This window comes from Brassica rapa, chromosome A03, assembly GCF_000309985.2.
Source record: "Brassica rapa cultivar Chiifu-401-42 chromosome A03, CAAS_Brap_v3.01, whole genome shotgun sequence".
Lineage (NCBI taxonomy): Eukaryota > Viridiplantae > Streptophyta > Magnoliopsida > Brassicales > Brassicaceae > Brassica > Brassica rapa.
Genome location: NC_024797.2, coordinates 3,019,646 through 3,046,387, shown reverse-complemented (window position 1 = coordinate 3,046,387; position 26,742 = coordinate 3,019,646). Strand labels below are relative to the sequence as shown.

The following is a 26,742-nucleotide window of genomic DNA, read 5'->3' as shown; positions in this document are numbered from 1 at the left end:
TCCGTAATAGCTGCAAGAAAAAAAATAAACGCCGTTGCCGGGGATCGAACCCGGGTCACCCGCGTGACAGGCGGGAATACTTACCACTATACTACAACGACTTGACGTTATCTAAGTTTGTTTTATATTAAATAACATATAATAATTTTGCTGCAAGACTGAAAAAGTGCCGACTGGCTATGTCTGTCTCGGATTGGATACTTGAGAAAATAATACGAAACTACTAAAGAGAACCAATACAAGAGATATAATAAGTTCACTGTTTGTGCTTGTTGGATCAAAACGTAGAACATGATGATGACGAATGTTTGAAAATAGATAAAAAAAGGGCAGTAAATCTTTAAGCAAAACATTAAATCTAATATTCTTGTGTAAAACAATTAGCCCCCCTTATGATGTTGAAGCAATATCCTCTTCTGTCTTCTGGCGTTTCAGCTCAGGCTCATCATCCTCAGTGACATCTTCTTGCTTCTCTTCTCCTTCCTTGTGGCCATTGAGATGATCGTTAACTGCTTCATGACCAATAAGCGAGACGTGTTTGCTTGTGATCTGACGACCAGCCCTTATCTTTGGACCCCAATGCTTCTCCGGGTTCGGCAGAAACCTTGCTTCTTTCTTCACCTGTGCTTTGCTAAGTGAACCAACGTGCCGCGAAAAGTCAACCTGTCAAAATAAAAAAATAAAAAAAAGTGTTTAAAGGACTCAAAGCTTGAAACACTTTATTCAAGAGAATGAAGCAAAGAGGGACCTGAAGAGATGGTTCTTTAGATAGAATCACACTTCCTGGATGTTGAGGTGATTGCGCTTTCACAGGATGATTCTTCACCCAGCACCGCATGATGTCCCAGATAACCTCCATAGGAGCATCGGTTTTAATCCCGAGAGGGGTCACATGAGACCCCGAGACACGGTACTTTGCATTCATCACCGCTGATCTAAACATCGCAGCTGACGGTGAAGTGCACTTTAACGTTCCAGAGAGACTATGAAGGCACAAAAAGAGCGGAACATCTAGCAACTCCTGCAGATAACACAAACAAATAAGGACTTAGAGACACTGACACAAACCAAAACAAATGGAACTTTGAAGAAGAGTTTTACCTCTGAGATGGTGGTAAGAACAGAGCATATTTTATCATAAGCAGGATATCTATCTTTCATGGATTTAACACCGTTTAGTATCGAAGTCACCCATTCCTGATCATGCATCGGTGCTGACCATATCGGTCCGCCCATGTTATACTTCTTCCCACAGTGAGTGCAGTCCTGTGGAACTACAGGACCAACTCCTGCTTGATACCTCACACTTTTATTCTGCAAAAAAAAAAAAAAAGGATTATGCGTTTTTCAGAAACTAACTATGCAAAGAGAGAGGCATGAAACCTTAGGGAGGGATCTTCCAACGGATTGAAGATGAAAGGAATCGCAACCAATGCATTGATAGAAGTATGAGAGCTTTAGTGGAGTGTTCTTCATTGCACTCGCCGAACTGCATAAAGGTTCAATCTTTACTTGCCTCTAGCTGAGGGTAAGTGTTTGGGAGATAAACAAAAGAAACTTACGTGTAGACTCGGACAAAGACACGGACGTAGAAGTCCATTTGGACTGATAGAACAGGGACTATGTACCGCTTGTAGCGGTTTGCATGGCTCTGCAATATCAAAGTAGAAACATTATACACCCAGAAAAAGCTTTTAAGAGAAGAAATAGTAATGTTCTAAAAAATTAGTCTAGGCGTCGGCTAGGCATCTGCTTGTCAGCAGATCATTAAAAGAATCGTCCTAGGCGCCCATCCAATCAATAATCCTAACATAAAACGCCTAACTACCCCCTAGCGATTTCTTGAACGTTGAGAAATAGTAATGGATCATCTTTACAAATACCATAGCATGGAAGATTTTGCCTGAGTGATTTAATTACCTCGATGCTGGCGAGGAGGATCCGCAGAGCCATCTCATGACAATACTTCCCTTTCAGTGGATAGGAACCATATCTAACAATAGACAGGTTTAAGAGATTCAGACAAAAACAATATATAATTTTGTCTTTAGAGTAAGGTTATCAATTTAAAGGGTGAAATAGAATCTCACTTGGAATAGCAAACCTCGCCATTAGCACCACACAACACTGCCATGTCAGTTGCTGTACACATCAGCAACCCACCATCTGCAACTGATTGAACAGCTGAATCAAGGAAGATAGACGGCGCACCATATGGATCAAGATCAACCTATGACAAATTGGTTAACAGAATAAGATATCAATAAGATGTAAAAGTTACAAATTTGTTTGACTAAATGAGCATAGAAAATTGGATGCATACCACATCAAACTCTTTTGGGTTGGTGAGCATATGGACACGAGCATCAGTAAGATGTGACTCCACCTTTGAAGTAGACATCAAGCCGTTGAACTTTAAGTTTCTCTGACAAGCTTCAACCGATGCTTTAAGAGGAAAAAAGGCAAATATTATATTATTTCAAAGTCCAAAACCTCTTCACAAGCACAAATGTTGGGGGGGGAAACAAGTACCTGGATCATTATCCAAAGCCACAACTTGTCCAATCCCTTCAACTTCACGAGCATATCTCAAAGCCCTTAACCCTGAAGCTGACAAGGCCTACAAATAAGAACAAAAGAAAAAAAGTTAACTAACAGAAAAGCAAAGTAGGCAACGAACTATAGTTACTATAGGTATTACCTCAAGCACTCTTGGTGGTTTGAGTTCCCTTCGTGCAGGTTCATAAGTGGTCTTGGCAGCTTCCTTTGGTCCATCCTGAGATGTCTCTCCGTTGGTTTTACCATTATCCTCACCGTTCTCAGTGGGAGTCTCTTCCTTGGAAACTTCAGAAGAGACCTTCTTCACAGGCACTTTACCAGATGATCTAGCTCTTTTAGACAACATTGCCTCATGCTCTTGCTTGCGTTTTGATATATATGCCCTCAGGACAGCAATTGACATGTCCCTATTGTTCACCTAACCACAAAAACATAAAGCAATTAGTCAGTTTCTCACAAAGGCACTTAAAAACACTAAATATGAAAATCTCAAACTAAAAAAAAATGCACCAAAACTAATACTTGATGAGTCCAGAGATTACCCTTTATGTAATTAAATAAGTTATTAGCGAAAAGGAAGAGCCTTTGCATCAAATCAAATCCAATGGCAACAATTAAAAAAATTAAAAAACCTGAGCTTTGTTGAAGAAGACTTTGTTCTTCTTGTGCATGAGAATCTCAGCTTCACCTTCCTTGATAACGGTATAATCATTTAGATCAATCTCCATTGCTCAGGAGCACAAATCTGAATTTAACAATACGAATCGGTAAATCATAAAGCGTTGAATATTAGAATAAAGATGTTGACAACAGGTATCGACTTGTTTGTGAAGACACCTTAAAGCTTCTCCTTTGGTTGCAGTTTCAGAGAGAAAGAGAGGCCGTACGGGTTGAGTTCCAAAACCCTACAAAATTACACAATTTTCCTTTTTTCTTTTGGGATGAAATTGGTTAACTTCAAACAAAACGGGGTCAAAACAGAAATAATTAAAAGAATGGGAAGCAAAACAAATTAAAAAGATGGCCTATACAGGGATCGAACCTGTGACCTTCGCGTTATTAGCACGACGCTCTAACCAGCTGAGCTAATAGGCCGTTTGAGATACTCGGCAGCTCTACTATTTAAATATCTATAGTACGATAAAAAGAAAGGATTATATATAACACACTAAAAAGATATGGCCTATACAGGGATCGAACCTGTGACCTTCGCGTTATTAGCACGACGCTCTAACCAGCTGAGCTAATAGGCCAATGTGGTGAACTGGAACATAAACATTATTTGAATACAGAAAGCCCTTCTTGTCCTTTCTTTCTATAACCACCAATACATGCATTTTAGGATTAGTGACTTTATTTTCTTGTTTTTTTCATATGGAAAAAAAAAACCTCAGAACATATTCTTAGTTAATTGGCTGAAATTAATTGTCTATATAGTGACATTCTATATACCACATATTTGGTGAAATGAAATTAACAATAACAAACGTGTGAAATAAAAGAGTAGGATGTAAAAGAACGTTGACAACTAGACAAGTCACTGTCGAAAAGGAGGCTTTGGCTCATAGAACACGCCTCTGACAAAAGTCTAATTCAATCGTAACTCGACACGTGTTCATCAGACCACATCAACCATCTTCTTGTATTACACTGTTAAGATTCTTTGCTCCAAAAGTTCTTTAAACCTTTCAGTGGCATTTACAAAAGATTTGTGATAAATGTGCTTTTTAACAAACGCATAAGTACGCAAGTTGTATAAATTTTGCGCATGGTATTGTGAAGAAAACAATTAAAATTTTATTAATGCAATGAAAGCAATGTATCATACCATTTTCTGGTTGCTTTCAGAAGCTGCAGAAAAGCATCTCCTACCTTAAAATGGGTGTGCACGTGTCGCTTTCTTATTCGAGCAGACTTTCTTTCTGGTTGAGTTTTATAGCAAGTAAGTTCAAAAACATCAAGTAACAACAATGACAATAAATAACATATTTTCCTAGTATCAACCACGTAAGAATGTATCCTCAAATGTATACGTTATATAAACTTTCTTACTATTGTTTTGAATTGACTTTTTAAAAATGTGATAACTTCATGAAGACCGTATATATACACATGTTTTTTTATACTATATACACATGTTAATGGGTAACCTTTAGCCTTCATCTCATGTGTTTAGTTACTAGTCAACCATCGATCAAAAGTTGATACCCTTTTCGAAAAATTTGTTTCATTATATACAACTAAACAAAACAATTTGTCATTATGGTATAAACATAGAAATCTTAAGAAAACATATGTTTAGATATTTGTGTATAATGTCATATATGTATCTAAAATATCAGACACCATATATACAGACATGAATTCTACCTGAAGAGAAGCACACATATATTTTCTAGTTAGATCATTACAACTCACAATACTTTCCTTACAGGTTGTGAATTTTTTTTAGAGATAAATCGACTGTAATAAATTGAATGAACTAAAACAACATTGTATCACGCGCTTAGAGAGCGTGTGGATGTTTTTTTCTTTTGTCAAAAGAGAGATGGCTTGAAATCAAAACACACCACCAAACCCTAACTTCACCTTCACAAATTTCTTATCTTTAGCTCCCAATAGATTCTATATCCACAGAAAAAAAATCTCAACTAGATTCACAACCTCCACGCACTTCCAAACACAGAAAGAGAGAAACAAGAACCATATGGTCTTGTTCCTGAAGTTAGGGCATATCTCCTTCTCAAGACCCTAAAGAACAAAAAAGATCAGATCTCAGAATTTTTGTGTCTCTGTATATTAGATAAACATTTACATACCATTATTTGTGTGCATATATATAATAGAGAATACTATAGAACAACAACAAAAAAAAAATGGGAAGGGGAAGAGTAGAGCTGAAGAGGATAGAGAACAAGATCAACAGACAAGTAACGTTTGCAAAACGTAGGAACGGTTTGCTGAAGAAAGCTTATGAATTGTCTGTTCTTTGTGATGCCGAGGTTGCTCTCATCATCTTCTCCAACCGTGGCAAGCTCTATGAGTTTTGCAGCTCCTCTAAGTAAACCACTCTTTCTTGAATATTTTAGTTTCTTTTTTCCATTGGTTCTTGCTAGATCTGAGCATAGATCTTTGTCTGATCTAACTTGTTTGAATAGATCACACAAGATCTTGATTTCTATGAGCTTGTTGAGTTTAATTAGATTTCTTGATTTCATTATCTAAGTTCTTTGTAGTATTTAGTTTTGAGTTCTTGAATTTTTTTTTCTTTGATCAAAGAGTTCTTGAATTTTGAGATCTGATTTCTCTTTTCGTTCTTGTTATTTTTTGTTTTAATACATATGTGTGTGTGATTGGAAACTTTAAAGTTGGATACACAGGTTTCTATGGAAATAAGGATCCAACGTAGAATGATAATATATGGTTCCATGCATTAACCACCTGTTAGTTAGTAATTTATGGTGGCTAATACTTAAAACGTGTGTGTATCTATGAAGGTTTTGATTCTCTGTCTATTCTTTGTTTACATGTTAAGATCGTTTGATTACATCAAGGAAAATACTAAATTTATATTATTTACATTTGAGAGTTGTTCAAACGAATGTAGAGTTTATATATAATGCTTGCAAATACTATTTTTGCTTCATATTAATACAAATCCAAGCTTATATATATATATATATATATAGCATTCAAAACAATAAAATCTTAAGTGTTTCTCATGAGTGACTAATGAAAATTTGAGAATAGTCATTCAAATTTTTATAGGAAGTAACTTTATTAAATACTTGAGGTGCACAAGTATATCTAGAGCAAACTTACATGTCTAGTTTATGATGAGTTAGGTTTGTGTCCTATGTCAAGTATAATCTTCTTGATGATTACAATTCTTATCCTCTTTAATTTGTGGTTTTTGTTCAGCATGATCAAGACACTGGAACGGTACCAGAAATGCAGTTATGGTTCTATTGAAGTCAACAATAAACCTGCCAAAGAACTTGAGGTACTACTCTTAGTTTAGATTCTATAGATTTACATCATGTCATTTCAAGAAAGATCGTTTAAGAACCTCTTTTCCCTTGGAATTTCAGAACAGCTACAGAGAGTATCTGAAGCTCAAGGGTAGATATGAGGGCCTTCAGCGTCAACAAAGGTACATCTGTCTCTCTCCCTCTATATACATACACAGGCATGTATACACATGTGCCAATATTCATTCTTGTGTGTATACATGTGTATCAGAAATCTTCTTGGAGAGGATTTAGGACCTCTGAATTCAAAGGAGTTAGAGCAGATTGAGCGTCAACTAGATGGCTCTCTCAAGCAAGTTCGCTCCATCAAGGTCATATCATAACCTATCTGAAGTTATATATATACATAGACATGGAATGATTCAAATAAGATTGGTGTGTGAAAATGTTTGTTGTGTAGTAATGACTACTATATATATGATGATTGTTGCAGACACAGTACATGCTTGACCAGCTCTCTGACCTTCAAACCAAAGAGCAAATGTTGCTTGAAACCAATAGAGCTTTGGCTATGAAGGTAAAATGCATTTGAAGTTGTTCTCAACATTTTTGGCAAAATCTCTAGCTTTCTTGTTTCTGATTAGAGTCTTTTGGTTTGGTGAAAAATGGCAAATGTGTAGCTGGATGATATGATTGGTGTGAGAAGTCATCATATGGGTGGTGGAGGAGGAGGATGGGAAGGAAATGAACATAATGTTTCCTATGCGCATCATCAAGCTCAGTCTCAAGGACTATTCCAGCCTCTTGAATGCAATCCAACTCTTCAGATGGGGTAAGTGATCCTTTGTAATCTTTGCCTTGAAATATCATCTGCAAACCTCTCTGCTTGTGTACTTGAGATTATGTTTGAGGCTCTTTAATTAGTTGTTTTGTGTTAAGAGGATCATCAATGTATATTGTTGACGTTTTGGTGGTGATGATGATGATGATGATGACAGGTATGACAATCCAGTATGCTCAGAGCAGATAACTGCAACAACACAAGCTCAGGCACAGCCCGGTTACATTCCAGACTGGATGCTCTGAAAGTCATGTGGATCATTCTAATGATGTGATCAATCTCGCCAACAAATTAAAAGACCTGTTTGATATATAAAAAAGTGTAGACACAAGACTTTGGATTTGTAGACATGATATGTAATGTCCTGAGGATCTCCAGTACATTTGTGTATTTTGGGAAACCTTGCTATATTAAGGGTTGCAATATGTGGAACTTGATTAAACCTGATAACTTATAATCAAAGTGCTGCACCAGTGCATTGAGATACATATATAATGGTGATCTCTCCTTGAGCCAACGTAAACCTCTATGCCAAATTTATAAACATCACACTGTTACAAGATAATGTAAAAAAGTTTAATGCCTTGGACACAACACTGCACCAGAGGCACACTGTGAAAAACATCAGATTATTGTGTGTGTTTTCTGTTGTTGCGAGGGTTTCTTCATAACTCCATAATTATAAGTCACGGTGATTCGTTGAACTCCATCACCTGAGAATGCGACGGAGGGAAACAATTGCATCAACATGAATGAGAAAAGAATGCAAATATTCAGAGAACATGAAAACTGTTACCTTTCCACAAACAGGACAGTCTTGGCTTCTCTCCATCCATTCATAAATGCAGCTGAGGTGGTAATGGTGACAACACTTTGTAACAATCTTCGGGTTCTCTGATGTGTATTCTTCAAAAAGCGAGCAAAAAAAATATGGGATACTAAAGCTTCCTTCAAATGCATTGATTCAAAATGAAAATGAATACCTTCAAGACACGTTGGACAAACGTCTTCATCATCATCATACACGCCTTGGTTACTACCCGCTTCCATAATTGTCTTTGACTTAAGAATTCTCCTAGTGGATTTAGAGAAGTCTTCTCTGGAATCTTCACCGGAGATAGTAAGCTTATTAGCCCATCTGCTTCTTTCCACTAGGAAAGACTCAGAATCCTCATCATCAGCATCACTTCTCAAGGGCTCAGCTTCCTCATGTGAATGACTAGAACCCTTATCACGTCTTGAGACAAGAGAATCACGCCGTGAATGAAAGTATCCTGGATCAGAATCATAAGGCAGAGGCCATGGAGTAGAGGATATAAAGTTATCATAGGAAGTTATGGATACAGTAGTAGCTTGTAAAGAGGATGGGAGAGAGCGTGGGGTTTCGCCTCTTCTAAACAAAGAGATGTACTGCAAGAAAAAAGAGATCAAAATCCGGAGTTGGAATAAGCTCTGATTTGCAAAAAAAAAAAACTAGCAGTTTCAAAGTACACAGTGTTGTGAAGAGAACATTACCAGGTTAAGTAAGTTATTAACAAGACATCTCGGGCATGGACAGTTTCTATTTACAGAACTACTTGGATTAGTGTGATCCTCCTCATAGTCTTCAACTTGAAAGCAAGAAGAAACACAGCCCATTTTTCTCTCTTCTTTCTTGAAATGTTAACAATATGGTTCTCCCAGAGCACTAAGACTTACCTAAATCACAAAGCAACGGTTTGAAACTTATAGGAAACCTCTCCAAGGATTGCACCAACAATCTGCTTCATTCTTTCAAAAAATGTCACCTGTGTAATGCTCTGGTCACTATTTGGAGTTTTAAACATCTCTTCATCAGTTATTATCTAAAACTCATCATAACCACACGAAAAGAAAATTAAAATCAATTGATAGTTAGCAAGAAGTTAGGAGTGATTCAACAAGATTGACAATAAGTAACTTTTAAGCAGAGACGTTCCCAGAAAAAGACATCCAAACTTTCACCTAACTCAGCAACAAAGTTTATGTGTGTTTTGGCCAAAAAGAAAACTCGAGGCTTCATTAAGGGAATAAACACAAAAAGTGAAATGCAAGCAATGTTCCAGTGCTTTAACATGAATTTTTTAAAAAGAAAAACCAGAGGAATCAGGACAAAGACTGTACCTTTCACAAAGAAGAGAGACATATAGAGATGGAGAAGTTAGAGCTCTCAGTAGCTTTATTTTGCAAGTTCCCAGGAAAGTAAACTTGGAGAATTTTCCTCACTTTTATCTTTTTTTAATTCGTCAGCTAGAAGAAAGATTAAAGAAAAAAAATTGAGGAATGTGATGAAGTTGGGAAAAGTTGGTGTGAAAGTGAGTGGGCCTTGTGGAGTCTATAGAATATTACAAGATCAATTTAAACTTGCTATGATTATCACTCAGTTTTGGTCATCTATAAGATGATACATTTACAAAAATGCATTAAGATGAAATTTCTGCCTTTTGATTCCAACTCACAGAAATGTCAAGTAAATATATATATATGTTCACTAAATAGTAAATCCAAAACATCAATCTGTTTTTTTCTAATCTCCTCTCTCAAAATCAAGCAAGCATGTCGTAGTCATCTAATTTGTCATTGTACTGAAGCACCTTGCGTTTAATCTTGGAAGAATCAACCCAAGTGATGAAATCTTCCATGTTCCTTGTTACTAAGAAAGCTGGATCAGTAATCGTGTCTGGTCCTACACGAATGTGTCCTTGCTCTATATACGTCACAGCTTCTGTCAAGTGCTCTGCGTACTTCAGGTGAACCAGTACAGTCGATAGCCTACGCCTGTAACAATTAATAAACTTTCAGTGAGATCACTGGAATCTCTCAAGTGAAGAAGAAAAGAACCGCTTATCCGTAAACTATTACCTGCAGAAGGAGGAAACTGATAAGCGATCAGTTAAAGCCAAGCTTTTCCTAGTCGGTATAACTCCCATGTTGTATCTGCCATTTCAACAATACACGGAAGAAACATAAGCACCACTTATCAAATTACAAAAAACAAGTCTTTCTCATCGCAGAGTAGAATCAGTAGAATGGTCTTTTTCCCCTACATAAAAGCAGATACCTATATCTGTGGTTACATATACAGTAACTCAGCTCTACAGAGAAGCTAATGAAAAAAAAAAACAACAGATTTTGTAAGAATCTGGACATAACCGGTTGTTCAAGATCCTTAACCAGAAAATCATTAGAACCAGGATGACATTCAAACCTCTAAAACCAACAGTCCTAAAATCAATACCGAAGCAAATAAATTACGAAACCAAATTCATCAATAAGTTAACAAGATTAACCACCAACACTCTCTAAGATGACCTCCTAACAGCTAACAGAAAAAAATGATAACTTTCCTGTTCAAAAGACCTAAGAATCTAGAGGAAACAAAGAGCTATTGCTTGTACGAAGCCGTGTACACACTGGTAAGTAGAAGATTCCAAACCAACGGTTCTAAAGACTATACCGAAGCTAATAAAACCATACCTAACAGTTATATCACAAATGTATCAGAGCTCTACAAATTGAACACACTCACAGTTTCTCTAGGAGCAAATCAGTCATCTGAACCCGAAAAGGATCAGTTGGGTCCATCTGTTTCATTACATTCGTCAGCTTCTGCACCATCCTACACAACCCTGAATATCTGACCCAATAAACAAAAGAAAAAAAAAACTCAAGAATCAGACAACCATTATTCATTACAATAACAAGACAAAACAAGAAAGTTACGAACTTTTTGTAATCGTCACGACCACCCATGTGGTAACGACGCGTAATGAGGTTTTCGCGATGGCCACCTTCTCTCTTCCATTCCAAGAAGTTTGTTTTCCTTATAAGCTTCGTCTCATGAAACTTGAGCTTCCTCATCACTTACGGCTCTGATATGGTATTGCAAAACTATGCGAAATTAGGGTTTCTTCGTCACACCTACTAGTGATAGATAATACTACTGGTCTAAAGAGTAAAATCGAATAAGCTTACATGGAAGGGATGAGGGAGATTAAGTGAGAGAGTCCGGCACTGAGCGAGGATCAGTGAGGTTTATGAGCAGAAAAAAAAACCCTAAAATCAAAATCCAGAGAGAGGATAATCGAATGGAAGAAGAAGTTGGATTAATCCGACGGTCTTCATTCTTTGATTAACTTGTGAGGACTCTAAGGCCCAATATTCAAATTGGGCTGAAGTTAATCCTAGTAAAGTGGGCTTTTATTTTTATTATATGTGCATATAAGCCCATGTTTGGTAATACTGCATATCATATTTAATTTTTTTTTCACATTTAAATTTTTGTTCCAGGCATTACTAAATTTTTTTTATAATATCATAAAATTAATATTAAGCTGATTCAAAGTTTTTTTCTTGAGAGAAATAAATTCCAGCATTCGAAACATAATGTTTTAGTTTTATTTTGTATCGGTAAAGGAATATTTTCATATAATTATATGCTATTTTGGAATTTTAAATTTGATGCTCCGAGTTTTGTTAAAAAAAATTGTAGTGTTACCTTCAAGGTTTCTCTAGCAGAAACTAGAACATGCCTTGAAAGATTTGAAGTATTTAATCGCTGTTGTAAAAAAATGAAAGAACAATTCAATCGCTCCACAATTAATCGTAGAAGAAAAAAAGGAGATAGAAGGTATAAAACTGATAATACACCACATTTTTTTTTTGAGAGAATATACGCTAATCTACTAAACTCGATGATTAAAAAAAAAGACATCAAATCCAATGCACAGGTTGGCTTGGATACGTACACTATACCGCTGCACGCATAGGGTTGGGATGTGAGACAATTGAGCCACCGACACAGTCTCGTACTCTCGTTGCCATATTATTGTTGATTCCCTTGTCAATTTTTTTTTTGTAACATAATTCCCTTGTCAACTAATTAAATATTTTAGTTGTTACTTATCTTCACAGTTTTTTTTTTTAATTTACTCGCGTCACCAGGGGGAAAAGTATCCCATAACATGTTGATTAAAATACTTAACTTGTGAAATAGAAACGAGGTATTTAATTAAACCTACGAACTTTACACGTTTTTTCCTCTGTTGCTTGTTAGCATCTGATGTAAATTGACAATTACAACAAATATTTTATAGAAAATGTGTTTAAAGTCTTGTATTTCACATTGGAATGATGTATTCTTTTTAAAGCAAAATAAATAATCAAGTCCGACAGCAATGTAATGACCGATGTCGGTGGAATGCATATGGTCGCAGAAAATAGCATATACTTTAATGTGTCTAATCTTTAATTCGTTGGTTCTAAAGTTTTTATACAAAACATCGCATCTCATAACGAGACTTCGACGTTATCGACAAAACTAGACCAAACACCTACTTCAGTTCACATTTATTTCACAACTATTAGAAAGATGAGTGTACCAATATATGTACGTAACATGTAAATTATTAGTATTACACTTAAATGCATGGTTTAGTTTTAGTTTATGTATCTTGGCAAAAAAAAATTGTTGTAGATGTTCTATGTAGCTCACGCACGTATAATGTAGTTAGATGCGGGCATGCAGCTCAATTTTGACATCTGATCATATTGTGTAAATATCTCAATGTCTCTTTTAATGGTTCTTTGGTTAATTTATAATTATGACTCATTTACCAAGTAATATACTACTAGTTCAGTACGTACTAATTATATAAACTAGACTAATTACTATGTTGCAGTCTTCAGTCCGAGCAATATGCATGGTTTAGACTCCGGATCGTTTTTATTGTCCCTCCCCCAGATAAATAATATACCATTCATCGATCTAAACTCAACAAGCTTACGGTACAGAACGCACATTGCTAAAGGATAGTTCAAGAAGAGATAAGTTGCTGCGACTCTGTCTGTCCGATGGGGAAACGAATGCTTGCGTATAAGACAATACATGCTTATAAAGCCTTGAGCCGAAAAAAAATGTATAAACTAAACGAATTTTGTATCAATTTATTATATGATTAATTAACAGTCGTTTTTGAATAGCAAACATGAAGGAGACTGATCGAGATTTTATAACCGAACAGCATCTATATATTGTTATTTATTGATGTAATCGTGACTTCGTGAGTTTTACTTGTATCTATAACCTGTTCAATGCTCATAACTTCACATCCACACGTGTACACATTCCTCTTCTTTAGAAATTATCGCCACATATGTTTTAATGATAAAGTTGATCTTTCGTTGTCTATAATCTGACCGAGAGATTGTTGTTTAAAAAGTAAACTGCCGCTGTAACTAAAAACTGTGGTTAGTTCCTCTCACATGTTTAATGATTTCATATAAAATATATATTTTATCAACTGATAAAGTTTTAAACAGCTGTTAAAACATGAGAAAATTTAATAGAGAGATTGAAAATAATAGAGAGATTGAAAATAAAAAATAAATAAAAAAATAAAAAATGTTGTCCAAAAAAAAAGATTGAAAATAATTAATAAAAGCCTTATACAGTTATGTTTTTCCCTCATAGTTTACAGTAAAAAACAAAAACCTAACAGCCAGCCTTCTGACAAATAATACAATTAGTATTTTAATTTCGCTTTTGTAGTTTTGGATAAAATCACTAGGACTATTTTTCTGACTGTGGATTTTATATAAATCGAATTTCTGTATATTGGTGTTCTTGATTTTAAAATACTTCAAGATTTGAAAATAAGTTTTTAGTAGAAGCTTGTTTTGTATTTTTGTGCACAAAAAAAAGAAGCTTGTCTTGTATTCTCTCCGCTTCACAAAAAGTATCACATTATATATTTTTCACACATATTAAGAAACTGATTGAAACGTATTTATGTTTTTATTAATGTGGTCTATTTAACCAATAGTATTTTAAATAAGTACATTTATAAGATCAATGCATTATACAATTGATATTCAGTTAATGTAAATATATATTGCATTAAAATTATAGAATAACACTTTTTATGTAACAAAAAAATACTAAAATGATATTTAATACGAAACATAGAGAATATTTTTAAAGGGATCCATGACAGTTTGTGTCAAATATGTAGCTTATTTTACAACTAGTAATTAACAATTAGTTAGATTTCATGATTTAACCTAAAGTAATATAAATCATCCGGAGCAAGACCAAATTTTGATCAACACTCAAAATCAAATAATATTTCAGTCCAAAAATCCTAATTTAATAAAGTACTAGATTCAGACCCGCACTAAAGGGCAGAAATTGATTTGTCAAATTTTAATTTTAACATTATATATATGTATATATGTATATTTGACATATATATAATATTTTATTAAATATATATAATTATATTAAGAGGTAACCAAAGATATTTTAAAGATGTTAGTTAACTACATCGGTTAAGATTTGGTTTAATTTAAGTTGGTAAATTGCATTGTATATGTTACATGATATATTCTAGTAACAATTATTAAAGAGTCTAAAATTTAAATGATAACTTCAAGTAGTAGATAAAAACCAATCCCTAAATTAATAGATTAGATTGAATGTATCTATTTATATTTGCTATTTGGTTTCGAAACGAAACATATTTAATTTCTTTTTATGTATTCATGCATTTGTTTCCTATAAGTACCACTAAATCTCCTCACAGGAAAAAAAAATCCCTTAAACCAAATTAAAATGAACACAAACACATGTTCAATCTCTTATTGTCTCAAATTTATATAATACATTTCTAAAATATGCACATGTATTTTCGAAATCTTGAGTATTATAATGTTGAAAATGATAATGCATTCGGCTTGGGGACAGATTTATACCATGCTTCAGTTGAAGTCAAGGTAGCAATCTAGTTTAATTTGTTATATAAGTATATATGTTTTTAGTTTTCAATAAGTAAAATAGTTTCATGATTTTTCTCTTCAAATCTTTGTATTCTTTGAAATAATAAGCCTACAATTGCACAATTTTTGTTTGATACTATACACTGGATTGACAAATGACAACTGTGAACAATAAATAGAATTGGTACATTTACTTATTTAATTGTTATACATGTTGTAGACCTATTTAGTTTATTTATCTACTCTACCAAATATTCATTGTTTTTTTGGACTCTCTTTTTCCATAGTTGTCACAGAACGAGAGATCCACAAGTCTAGAATATGCCATTTCGAAACATTTGTGTATAGTTTTCTTATTGCTATATATATATATGTTGAGTCTTATATAAATAAAATTATAAGTGATTTTAAATTAATAGTTTTAACTAGATAAATAGATTTGGTCACCGGGTACGCCCAATTCTACCGGGTCCAATATCTCGCTTTAACTGCGGGTTCCATTCTACGACAAGTTATGAGTTTTTCTTAGATGCTTTCCTTTTGTGATATTGTTTTGCTTGTAGTTTAGGTCATGTTTATGTGATGGTCTGAATTTGTGTTAGATTTAGTTTTGTACTATGTTTCTTGTTTTCCTCGTTTGTCGGTAAAAAATTGAAAAATCTGGTAATGAATTTTAACTTTTTTACCAAAGAAGTGCATTAACCAAATACACACATTTGATTATTGTATGCTTTCAGTTCATATGTATTTTGTTAATAGCTTTGATGACTTCATGATTAGGTTTACTTAACGACATTATTAATTAGTAGGCTGCTAATGTGGTTTAGATATGAGTGAAAACTAAACAAATCGATTAAATGTATTTTTCTAAATATTCTTTATTTGTCACCAAAAAACTTATGAGTGCGTGCATATAAGTATGAATAAAAGATAATATATTTTATTAGTTTATTTAATTAAAGGTCTTTTTTGTCAAATTTAATTAAAGATCTAATTTGGCTTTGTATCAAATCAATTTTTTTTAAAAAAAAATCCCAAACACTATTAACGAAAATATTCTTCATTATTTCGTTACAAAAAAAAAAGACTATAAATAACAGTTATTGCCGACTAAAAAGAAAAGAATCAAAAGACCGTTCTTTTAATTTACTTCCTTCCTTGGTACATACTAGAAACCATACTCTCTCTTTCTCCCCCTATATCTCCGACGTGCATTCATCTCGATTCGCCGGTGATACTTTGACGGCGAATCTCACCCACCAATCAAAACATTTCCCACTTTTTATTTTCCGCGACTACTTTAATTAAAAAGGATCGTTCACCATTGCTGAATTTCAAAGGCTTCTCTCATTTTATCTGTAACTTGAAGTGTTGCCTTCATCAGTTGTTCTGGGTTGCTGCTGAGCTGAGAGTTTTAAAGTTTTCATTTTTAAACACCTAAAGTTTCTTCCTTTATTTTATTTTATTTTAATTAAACTGAGGAAGATCTGGGTTTGCGTCAGATTAAGACGACGATCGATCGTGGGTACTTAGAAAAAAATAGTTTTTTTTTGAGGTGTGGTTAATGCTCACAGAGAACCCCATTAAGTGTTCGATGAAATGCCTCTGAGAGAATCTCTGTGAGAAAGTTAGGTGATTTAGGAAGAAACGAAACATGTGTAAAACGGACAAGTTTCTTTACCACAGGAAACTCTGGGAGATGAAAGTTAGGCTTTTAGGAGAGACCAAGGTTGAGAAACTTAGGAACTCCTTTGTCTCCAGGTCTCGTATGAGCCTGTGGATGATTCGTGCTGTTACCATATTGTTGCTCTGGAGCTGTTTCGTTCATTTGATGGCTTTGGGAGAGATGTGGGGGCCTAGATTGTTCAAAGGTTGGCCGTCTTGTTTCAGTCAACATGATCTGTCCACGGTTGAAGAGATGGGGTCTCTTCCTGCTAAGATCTCCCTTCCGCCTAAAAGTAAGTGTTGAAGTTTTGGTTATAATGTAGCTAACTTGGAGATGAATCTTGAAATTAAATTTTTTTGGTTTTGTTTCCTCAGGGGTATATCAGAACAATGGTTATCTTATGGTTTCATGTAATGGAGGACTCAATCAAATGCGAGCAGCTGTAAGATGAGAGACTACTTCTATGTGCAACGTTTAATCTCTTTTGCTTACTTTCTTTGTGGTCTGCTTTCTACAGATATGCGATATGGTAACTGTTGCAAGATTCATGAATGTCACACTTATTGTGCCTGAGCTTGACAAGACCTCTTTTTGGAACGATCCAAGGTGTGTTTGTCATCACTTTAAGCTTCTTCTTGAGCTCTGTTTTTATTTTCCTCTCTTAAATTTGTTTCTTCTTTGGGGCAGTGAGTTTAAAGACATATTCGATGTGGATCACTTCATAACTTCGTTAAGAGATGAAGTTCGTATACTAAAAGAGTTGCCTCCAAGGCTTAAGAAAAGAGTTGAGCTTGGAATGCACCACGAAATGCCTCCTATTAGTTGGTCAAACATGTCTTACTACCAAAACCAGGTTAATATCTCTAATTTTCGAGATTAATTACTATTTGCTTCGTGTGGTCGTAAACTCTTCAAACCTGAACAGATTCTTCCACTGGTAAAGAAGCATAAGGTGCTACACCTTAACAAAACAGACTCACGGCTCGCTAATAATGGACTGCCTGTGGAGGTCCAGAAGCTGAGGTGCAGAGTGAATTTCAACGGGCTTAAGTTTACTCCTCAAATTGAAGAATTAGGTAGACGGGTAGTCAATATTCTGAGAGAGAAAGGTCCCTTTCTCGTCCTGCATCTCAGATACGAGATGGATATGTTAGCATTTTCCGGTTGCTCACATGGTTGCAACCCTGAGGAAGAAGAAGAACTAACAAGAATGAGGTAGACAAATTAAAAAAATCCGAAAATCTAATCTTTCTTGTTGTTCAGACTTTGATGTAATAAACTATCTTTGTTTGTAGATATGCTTATCCATGGTGGAAAGAGAAAGTCATAAACTCTGAGGTGAAGAGGAAAGAAGGCCTTTGTCCGTTAACTCCTGAGGAAACTGCTCTCACGCTGACTGCGTTAGGCATTGACCGTAACGTTCAACTTTACATAGCTGCTGGTGAAATCTACGGTGGTGAGAGGCGGATGAAGGCTTTAACAGACGCTTTTCCAAATGTGGTAAGTATCCATTTCATATTTCAAATCCAGTTTTCTCAAACTTATAACTTACATTATCATAACCTAACTCAGGTCCGGAAAGAAACATTACTTGATTCCTCTGATCTTGATTTTTGTCGGAACCATTCATCTCAAATGGCTGCACTTGATTACCTAGTGGCTGTTGAGAGCGATATATTTGTTCCAACTAATGATGGGAACATGGCAAGAGTCGTTGAAGGTCATCGCAGGTGAGATGTCCTTATCTTTCTTTTTCTATCAATATCATCCTGAGGCTGACCCCATTTTTTTCTTACAGGTTCTTGGGATTTAAGAAGACAATTCAGCTGAATAGGAAGTTCCTAGTTAAGTTGATAGATGAATATACCGAAGGGTTGTTGACTTGGGATGTGTTCTCGTCCATGGTGAAGGCGTTTCACTCTACTCGAATGGGAAGCCCGAAGAGACGGTTAGTGATTCCCAATAAACCGAAGGAAGAAGACTACTTCTACGCCAACCCGCAAGAATGTCTGCAGCTGTTAGATGAACCATTGAGAGTCATTTGAAGAAGGTGGCTTCACCATTGGGGAGAGAACGGCTGAAAATTTGTGTTAAAAGCTTTAGTTTACAGTCTGAAAGATGAAGTTATAGTGTGTTTTTTACAGATTTAAGTTACTTAGGGTTCTTGGTGAATAGATTTCTGAAAAAGCTTCCATGGATGGAGAGGAAAAAAATGTTGATTGAAGCTTACATTGTATAGTTTGGCATCCATGGCCTTGTCAGTTTTGTTAGCTAAATAAAAAGTGCCATTTTCTGTAATTAAAGTTTGGGTACATTTATATTATATATTTCAGATTATTATTTTCTCTCTTCATAAAAAGTTATCCACTTTTTTTTCTACATGGATGGATAAGCAAATGATGTCTATAAAGGAGAACATATTTTTAGCCAAAAAGAAAAATATTTTTTTTAAAGAATCTTATGCAGTTATAGACAATGCAAATGACCAACGAAGAAGATATATTAGGCAAAATTACAGTTTTAAATAATAATCTGGAGTATAAAAATTGTGGGTTCTCAACAAATAATTAACGTTTTAGTGTATGAAATGTATGACTAACATATTGGTTAGTACAATAACACTTAAGTTCTACCTACTAATTCAATATGCTCCACTACCTAACATCAAAAGTGGAATCCGCTCCATTACACGACAGAAACACCAACTCTCAGTGTGTGTTGAGAATGAGAAGCCAACCAAAACACCTTTTTCTTGTTTTTGTTTACAACCAAATCACTTCAATATATTTCTGACAATGATCTTGAGAAATAATGGAGTGGCATTGACTCACTAACCCATTATGTACGTTTTAAAATAATTTACAAAATATTTTAGTATAAACTATTTCGAGAAAACCAAACCAGAATTTAAATCTCGAGAAAATACACATCATTTGAAGAGATGAATACAGTACATAGTTTTTAAGTGATCCAAGAAAAAGTATTATTTTAATAATTATACAAGTGATCCAAGAAAATAATTAACCTATCAACGGGTGATCCAAAAAAAATTGTAGCGTTTATCCATCTTATCGATACCAAATTCATTATTTACAATATACTTCCTTCGTTTTATAATATATGATGTTTTGGCTTATTACATAAAGATTAAAAAAATTATATTTAAAAAATATTTTTAATATATAATTTTAAAATCATTCAACCAATTATAAAAAACAATAAAATTTTATTGGTTCAACAATTTCTAGTAAAATTAAAATTAACCTTAAAATCTTAAAATATCATATATTTTGAAATAATATAAACTTTCTAAAATATCATATAATTTGAAACAGATGGAGTATTTTTCTTTCTCTCATCTGCATATACTCTTTGAGACTAATCATATCCCCTTCATTGCAGTTTTATATCTTCAAAGATTATTAAACAGAATGATTATATTTGTTTTTTTCAAATGAATTGCATCACTAAGAAAAGTTATACTAATATAATGCTTTAGCCGTTTTGAAATGTCTCCCTCTCCCCTGGCTTCTATTTTCTTTGTCAGCAGCTCCCTTTAGTGCTTATTAAATGGAATTAATATTGTTGGATCCACTGGGACACATAGCTTTCGCAGGACAAGTACACAAAAGTTGATCAAGATATCATTCTTAATTAATGGGTTCAATAAGTGGGTGGCTGTTGTTTATTGGATTTATTAGTTTCTGAAGCTGCTAATCTATTTTTACTTGTTTCGTTTTATTTAACTTATGTGATTCTAAATTTTTCTTTGTTTTTCTTATTAATCGTTAGAACTTAATAGTCCTTTGGCTCACAGCGTGTAAGATTTATTCCTACTCCATGATAGAATTAGAATAGTGACATAGAGTACTCACTCAGTCTCAAGACCACTCGAACAAAGGGAAAATATACATCTATCTTATTAAAACTCAAGTACAAAATTGGAGTGTTTGGAGACTTGAATAGAACTATTAAAAAATTTGGAGTGTTTGGAAACATAGATTGCAGTCTTTTAAAAAAAAAATATTTTTATTTGAAAACAAGGATAGTAGTATTAAGAAAAAAAGTAATGGGATTATGTTTTTTTAAAAAATTAAAAGTTATCTAGACCACTTTTAAAATATACCAAAATGGGTCAATCTAATTGCCTAAATTTTTTTTTTCTAAACTAACCATAAAACAAAATTTAAACTTTATATACATATTTTAAATCAAAATAATAATTCAAATTTGATTTATATCAAAAATTGATTCAAAAATATACATATATTCAAAAATAGATTTTTACTAAACTATTTCAATAACCATTATAAAAAAATATTGTCAATATATATAAGAAAAATATAATACAAAGCCCAATTTGAAATACCAACTCAAATTATGGTTTTTATATTTCATATTAAGTTTTAAAAATATAATATATGTAATTATTTATATGATGGTATGTATAAAATACTATTAATTATATGATTACTTATATGATGGTACATATAAAATACGATTAATTATATGATGATAAAATACGATATATAATAATGACTAGGGATGGGCTTTTGGGTACCCATACGGGTTTGGTTCTGATCGGTTTGTATTTCGGGTTTTCGGGGTCAAAGATTTCAGCTTTATTAGAATGTTTCTAAATTTTGGTTTGAGTTCGATTTGGATCTTTGCGGGTTTGGTTTGGGTTTGGATAACTAATTTAAATTATTTTTAAAGTCTTAAATCATTATATATTTTAAATTTCTCAAAATGTATAAATAAAATAATATATTACATATAAATTTGAATAACATATGTCATAATACTTAAGCTTAACATATCAATTGGCTTGATTTAAAATTTTGGATACGGAATTAATAATTATTTTAAGTATTTTTGGTGATTTGAGTATACTTTAACTATTTCAGATATTTACTTTTGACTATCTATATATATTTTCAAGTATTTAAACCAATTTAAAAGTATCATTTTTGATGTTTTATATACGTTAAATCTAAAAATAATTAATATATATAAGTATATAAATCTATTTTTAGATAAATTCGGATACCCAAATACTTCGGTTCGGATCAGATTCGGTTCTCTAAATAACAAAATTTTGAATAACTAGAATATTTAATCAATTTATGTTCGGGTTTGGTACTATATTTTTGGATCGGTATCGGTTATGTTCCTCGGATTCATTTTTCCAAATCCTAATAATTACATGAAAAACAAATATTAACATATTTTTTAAAATATACACCCGCGCGCCTGCGCGGGTCAAAATCTAGTTTAGCTTATTAGTTAAAAAAATGCATATACATTGATTGGTTTGAAGATAAATAAAGTATAATTATTTATTAAAATGATTTGATAATGAATAAATAATACACTGACTGGTTTGATAATAAATAAAGTATGAATAAAGCATTAACCTCACTTCTTCAATGCTTGCATTCCCTCTAGTTTCTGATCGACTATCTCGTCAATACCAATACCATCAAGGCTCATCGAAGCCTCATCATCCGGTAAACACAATCACTCACAGGCCTAAGAACGCAGCCCCAAACAAAGAACTCAGGCCCAAACAAACATAACGCCTATCATGCTAGTTAGAGCCATCCGGTTATTGCAAACTCTAAACCGGGTTAGACGCATCTAAATTTAGAAAGCCATCATTAATTACATAGTAACAAAGTCGTCTTGAACATTTTTTCTATATGCGCAAAACCATCAATGACTAAGAAACAGATTCACAAAAGTAGGAGCTTTAGGTGTTGGCTCTTTCTAAAATCTGCCTCTATAGAAAAGAAGATGAACAGAGTAAGAAATTAAAAGCAGCAGTAAATGAAAAACAGAAAATCTTTTACAAGTGTAACAGTTAACCACTACACACCATGAGATCATTTACCACGACCAGTTCTTCTGCACCAAACACTATCTCAATATGTCACATACACAACCATATTTCCCTCCATATCCCCATAAATATTACAAGCTTCTCTTCTAAGCTAGGACAGAAAGAGAGAAGCATGAAGACTTTGTTGTTGTTTAGCAAAACAAAAATGAAGAGTTTGTTGTTTTGTGTTGTGTTCTTGGAGCTTGTCTGGTTTGGTTATTGCCATGACCAATCTAGAAACCATCATCCCCTTGCTCCAGCGTTCTTCATCTTTGGAGATTCTTTAGTTGACAGTGGAAACAACAATTACATTCCCACTCTAGCAAAAGCTAACTATCTCCCATATGGAATTGATTTTGGCTTCCCCAGTGGCCGTTTCTGCAATGGCCGTACAGTTGTTGATTATGGAGGTAAACTAAAGACTAAAAATATAGTTTTTACTTTTCTATTTAACTAACTTTCTCAGTAAAATGTTTGCAATGTAGCAATGTACCTCGGTTTGCCATTGGTGCCACCATATCTATCTCCAGTATCAATTGGGGGAAACGTCTTGAAAGGGCTTAACTATGCATCTGCAGCAGCTGGGATTCTAGATGAAACTGGTCAACATTATGTGAGGATCAAGAAAACTAAAAACTCTTCTAACTAGAAACTAGATAACCAAGAAACATTAAACTCTTTGTTTTTTTTGCCAGGGAGCAAGAACTACACTCAATGGACAGATATCACAGTTTGAGATGACTATCCAGCTACAGCTCCAGCCATTCTTTCAAAACCCTGCAGACCTTAGAAAGTATCTTGCGAAATCGATAATTGCGATTAATATAGGAAGCAATGATTACATCAACAACTACCTTATGCCTGATAGATACTCAAGCAGCCAAATCTACGGTGGAAAGGAGTATGCAATTCTCCTGATCAAGACTCTCTCAGCTCAAATATCAGTAAACTAAACTCTCTCATTATTTGATACAAATCTAACTTTCCAGACTCAGAAAGCATAACGTGTGTTCTTTGACATACAGAGACTATACAACTTAGGTGCAAGAAAAATGGTGTTAGCTGGATCAGGACCGTTAGGCTGCATACCGAGTCAGTTATCTATGGTAAGAGGCAAGAACAGCAGCGGGTGTGTGACAAAGATCAACAATTTGATTTCAATGTTCAATAGCCGACTGCAAGATCTACCAAACACTCTCAACAAAACTCTTCCAGGGTCATTCTTTATCTATCAGAACTTCTATGATCTCTTTCATGACATGGTTGTTAATCCCTCTAGATATGGTAAAAAATGCCATCAATCTATCTATTCAATAAGGAGGTTGCCCTTGATTACAATACAAAAACTTAAGTCTTAGTTTTCCTTTTTTGCAGGTCTTGTTATAGCAAACAAAGCATGCTGTGGTGGTGGAAGATATGGAGGAGCGTTAACATGCCTTCCATTGCAGCAACCGTGCTTGGATAGGCATCACTATGTCTTCTGGGATGCATTTCATCCAACAGAGATTGCCAACAAAATCATAGCTAAGAATACATTCAGCAAGTCTACCAAATACTCTTACCCTATCAGTTTCTATGAGCTGGCTAAGCTGTGAGGATTGTGTCTCAAAGCTAGTGAGAAGGTTTTTAAGATGGGATTTGTATGTAACAATTGCCCTAAATCTTCGAGATAATAATCTATGTTCCAATATTATAAGTTAAAACCTTTCTTTCTAAAAGTGTTAACCAACAAGACAAAGATGTTATTCTTGAACAGTCATATTATTTGCAAAGTGAAGCTTAAATTCAAGATTTAGAAAAGGAAAATCCATGTGGATGAGACAATGATATATAGAAAGTATTCTTATCCAGTAACTGCTAATATACATAAAGCTAGAAACAAGTTTAGCTTACAGTTTTTTCTCCTCGAAATGGTTTATCATTGGTGGTGTAGCATATCATCGCTGACAAAGTCTTCTTCACCATTGGAGGTAGGTACACGCAAAATGCTCTTCAACTTAAAATCTCTGACCTTCTTTTGCTAAGCAGCCAAGTTGTTATGATTCTTATTGTTCAATTGCCAGATGCATCAAATCTTGGCTCATAAAAACACACTTGACTATTACAAGACTGAAGAGCACACCCGGAGATCCAAGACCAAATCTTCTTATCCACATTGTACAAAAGACCTTTCCCTTGATTCCACGACGTGAAGCAGATCAAATTATCTTGTCCAAAGCACTCAAACCTCTCAGCCGAAAGTCTCAGAAGCGCTCGGAAGTACTTTGGCGGCATTCTACTTATCTCCACCCAAGAAACCTTTGTGTGATCAAGCTCCCATATCCTCATGCTTTGTAAGGTACTGTAGAGACCAATCCTCCCCACGAGAAACAATCTCTTCTGAGTCCCAGCGACTAAGTAACCATCCAACAGAGATCTCGGGAACTTAGCTGGGATGTGTTCCCATTGCCCTGTGTCAAGCCGGTACATCATCAAACCAAGAGGCGAGAGAGTTTCTAGATACAATCTTGAATCACAATAAGCCATTTTTGAAGAGCATAAGTTCACCGCAGGCATTATCTGATGCAAAGACCATTTGTTAGTCTTGGAATCATAAACTTCGGTAGGAAGCGACTTATCTCCGTAGATATCACTTGTGGCTATGACTTTAAACGACTTTTCAGAACGATCCACAACCATAATCAGCTGCCTCTGCTGGTTATAGTGCATACTCGGGAGAATCCTCCAGCTCTGCATCAACGGATTGCACACCAAAGTTCTGAAAGTCAAACCATCGAGCCCCGAGAAGCAAACGAGCCCACCTGAAGATCCAACCAGCCAAAACGCCCACGAAGGCAAAAACGTGAAGGGGACTTTGTACCACGTCTTCAACGGCAAGCTGAACACCGAGCACTGCGGAACCTGAGGCGAGTTCTTCCAAAACGTGAGGAGACAAGGTCCGTGAGAGGACACGTTAGAGTGAAACTTGAGGAAACTGTTGTCCTGAAGAATCAAGTTCCATTTTTTACAAACGGAACGGATTCGAAATATCATAAACGGCGGCAGCCTAGCTAAGATCTCGTTCAGCAGATCCTCAGGAAGCATCGCCCATATACTCTCTTCCATAGGTACATCAGCAGCAACAACTTGTTTGCCAAACGAAGCTACTGTTTCCTCCTCTAGACCGCGAGGCTTCGTCTTGACAACTATCTGCCTAGAGGGGCTCGTGTTCCTCGACAAAGAACGCTTCAACGGTGAAGCTGAACTACTACTACTACTACTCTCTTCGTCTCGATTCTTCGAGCAAGTAACTAACTTTCGAGAATCTGATGACTTTTCAACACTACCCATCAGCAATCCCCAAAACCCGAGACGTTCCATTCAAATCTCAAACCCTAAAAACATGAGCTTTTCTAACACGGTTTTAGATAGATGACTTAGAGATCCTCAGGAAGATCATCGGTGAAGCAACGAACGAGTAGAGAGCATCAGATCTCAGAACAATAAGCCCAGCAATCTGCAAAGGAGCTCAAAATCGATCAGAGGCCACGCAATCAGCTAGACTGGAGTTAAAGCAAAGATTCGAACTTTCGATCAGTAATTTACCTCTAGATGTATTATGCAACAAGGTTCGTCCTTTGGGATCCAGTGACAGCTGGGTTTTCTCGAGAGCAGCGTTGAGAGAGAAAGAGAGAGAGGCCTAATACAATTCTCAATTCTGCATCTGCAGCTTCAATTTCGAGGAAGGAAACAAAATTTGGGCTTGTTAATCACAAACAGAAGTAAAGGGGTTAATTTGTAATATATTAGAAGTTCAGAGGATGAAAATGTAAAACTCGGAGAGAGCGTAATCATCCTTGGATACAAATAGGTGAACCCCACTACTAATGGACGCGTACTAATAAAACCAGACTTTAGTCTAGTTTTGGTTTAGAAGATAATACAAAGATATAATTGGACTGCTGAGAAAAGAAAATTGGACTAAATCTAAGTGATATTATTTGACAGAAAGATGCAAAAACAAGATTATATTATTCATACAAAAATCCAA

General features: G+C 34.7%; 7 protein-coding genes and 3 non-coding genes across 18 annotated transcripts; 3 read left to right on the top strand and 7 right to left on the bottom strand.

The window, feature by feature from the left end:
• Positions 1-29: 29 nt before the first annotated feature.
• TRNAD-GUC lies at positions 30-101 on the bottom strand. The gene has a single exon. It is a non-coding gene; the product is annotated as a tRNA-Asp (tRNA).
• A 109-nt stretch (positions 102-210) lies between these two features.
• On the bottom strand, positions 211-3,525 carry LOC103856163 (probable tRNA (guanine(26)-N(2))-dimethyltransferase 1). Of its 4 annotated transcripts, none has more exons than XM_009133253.3 (12): positions 3,397-3,525; positions 3,192-3,304; positions 2,702-2,977; positions 2,533-2,620; positions 2,324-2,445; positions 2,091-2,230; positions 1,921-1,993; positions 1,563-1,651; positions 1,384-1,489; positions 1,102-1,314; positions 749-1,021; positions 391-663 (listed from the first exon to the last, which is right to left on the bottom strand). In XM_009133253.3, the coding sequence occupies exons 2-12, from the start codon at positions 3,285-3,287 to the stop codon at positions 391-393; spliced, it is 1,749 nt and encodes a 582-aa protein (XP_009131501.1). In that variant the 5' UTR covers positions 3,288-3,304; positions 3,397-3,525. The 4 variants fall into 4 exon arrangements, with proteins under 4 accessions (XP_018512967.1, XP_009131501.1, XP_033142894.1 ...); XM_033287003.1 differs by having other exon boundaries at positions 3,192-3,309; positions 3,400-3,503; XM_009133254.3 differs by having other exon boundaries at positions 3,381-3,477.
• Positions 3,526-3,580: 55 nt separating this feature from the next.
• On the bottom strand, positions 3,581-3,654 carry TRNAI-AAU. Its single transcript has one exon. It is a non-coding gene; the product is annotated as a tRNA-Ile (tRNA).
• An 84-nt stretch (positions 3,655-3,738) lies between these two features.
• Positions 3,739-3,812, bottom strand: TRNAI-AAU. The gene has a single exon. It is a non-coding gene; the product is annotated as a tRNA-Ile (tRNA).
• A 1,299-nt stretch (positions 3,813-5,111) lies between these two features.
• Positions 5,112-7,859, top strand: LOC103856162 (developmental protein SEPALLATA 1). The gene is made up of 7 exons (XM_009133252.3): positions 5,112-5,620; positions 6,481-6,562; positions 6,651-6,712; positions 6,802-6,901; positions 7,024-7,107; positions 7,211-7,362; positions 7,529-7,859. Exons 1-7 carry the CDS (start codon positions 5,436-5,438, stop codon positions 7,614-7,616), a joined length of 753 nt encoding a protein of 250 aa, XP_009131500.1. The 5' UTR covers positions 5,112-5,435; the 3' UTR covers positions 7,617-7,859.
• Positions 7,805-9,484, bottom strand: LOC103856161 (E3 ubiquitin-protein ligase At3g02290). 3 transcript variants are annotated; one of them, XM_009133248.3, is made up of 4 exons: positions 8,887-9,484; positions 8,355-8,781; positions 8,168-8,277; positions 7,805-8,084 (listed from the first exon to the last, which is right to left on the bottom strand). In XM_009133248.3, the coding sequence occupies exons 1-4, from the start codon at positions 9,007-9,009 to the stop codon at positions 8,058-8,060; spliced, it is 687 nt and encodes a 228-aa protein (XP_009131496.1). In that variant the 5' UTR covers positions 9,010-9,484; the 3' UTR covers positions 7,805-8,057. The 3 variants fall into 3 exon arrangements, with proteins under 3 accessions (XP_009131496.1, XP_033142895.1, XP_033142896.1); XM_033287004.1 differs by having other exon boundaries at positions 7,805-8,277; positions 8,887-9,069; positions 9,159-9,484; XM_033287005.1 differs by having other exon boundaries at positions 8,168-8,781.
• Positions 9,485-9,732: 248 nt separating this feature from the next.
• On the bottom strand, positions 9,733-11,520 carry LOC103856160 (U3 small nucleolar ribonucleoprotein protein IMP3). 2 transcript variants are annotated; one of them, XM_009133247.3, is made up of 5 exons: positions 11,365-11,520; positions 11,117-11,261; positions 10,919-11,026; positions 10,252-10,326; positions 9,733-10,167 (listed from the first exon to the last, which is right to left on the bottom strand). In XM_009133247.3, the coding sequence occupies exons 2-5, from the start codon at positions 11,248-11,250 to the stop codon at positions 9,936-9,938; spliced, it is 549 nt and encodes a 182-aa protein (XP_009131495.1). In that variant the 5' UTR covers positions 11,251-11,261; positions 11,365-11,520; the 3' UTR covers positions 9,733-9,935. The 2 variants fall into 2 exon arrangements, with proteins under 2 accessions (XP_009131495.1, XP_018512979.1); XM_018657463.2 differs by lacking the exon at positions 11,365-11,520 and having other exon boundaries at positions 11,117-11,339.
• A 4,741-nt stretch (positions 11,521-16,261) lies between these two features.
• Positions 16,262-19,173, top strand: LOC103856159 (rhamnogalacturonan I rhamnosyltransferase 1). Of its 2 annotated transcripts, XM_009133246.3 has the most exons (8): positions 16,820-17,123; positions 17,206-17,273; positions 17,349-17,437; positions 17,519-17,684; positions 17,757-18,046; positions 18,127-18,331; positions 18,404-18,561; positions 18,630-18,876. In XM_009133246.3, the coding sequence occupies exons 1-8, from the start codon at positions 16,820-16,822 to the stop codon at positions 18,874-18,876; spliced, it is 1,527 nt and encodes a 508-aa protein (XP_009131494.1). The 2 variants fall into 2 exon arrangements, with proteins under 2 accessions (XP_009131492.1, XP_009131494.1); XM_009133244.3 differs by having other exon boundaries at positions 16,262-17,123; positions 17,349-17,684; positions 18,630-19,173.
• A 3,477-nt stretch (positions 19,174-22,650) lies between these two features.
• Positions 22,651-24,691, top strand: LOC103856158 (GDSL esterase/lipase 7). The gene is made up of 5 exons (XM_009133243.3): positions 22,651-23,122; positions 23,198-23,325; positions 23,408-23,656; positions 23,738-23,996; positions 24,087-24,691. The coding sequence occupies exons 1-5, from the start codon at positions 22,711-22,713 to the stop codon at positions 24,305-24,307; spliced, it is 1,269 nt and encodes a 422-aa protein (XP_009131491.1). The 5' UTR covers positions 22,651-22,710; the 3' UTR covers positions 24,308-24,691.
• Positions 24,452-26,522, bottom strand: LOC103856157 (F-box/kelch-repeat protein At5g15710). 2 transcript variants are annotated; one of them, XM_033287583.1, is made up of 2 exons: positions 26,298-26,522; positions 24,452-26,200 (listed from the first exon to the last, which is right to left on the bottom strand). In XM_033287583.1, exon 2 carries the CDS (start codon positions 26,070-26,072, stop codon positions 24,765-24,767), a length of 1,308 nt encoding a protein of 435 aa, XP_033143474.1. In that variant the 5' UTR covers positions 26,073-26,200; positions 26,298-26,522; the 3' UTR covers positions 24,452-24,764. The 2 variants fall into 2 exon arrangements, with proteins under 2 accessions (XP_033143474.1, XP_009131490.1); XM_009133242.3 differs by having other exon boundaries at positions 24,452-26,208; positions 26,298-26,444.
• Positions 26,523-26,742: the final 220 nt, after the last annotated feature.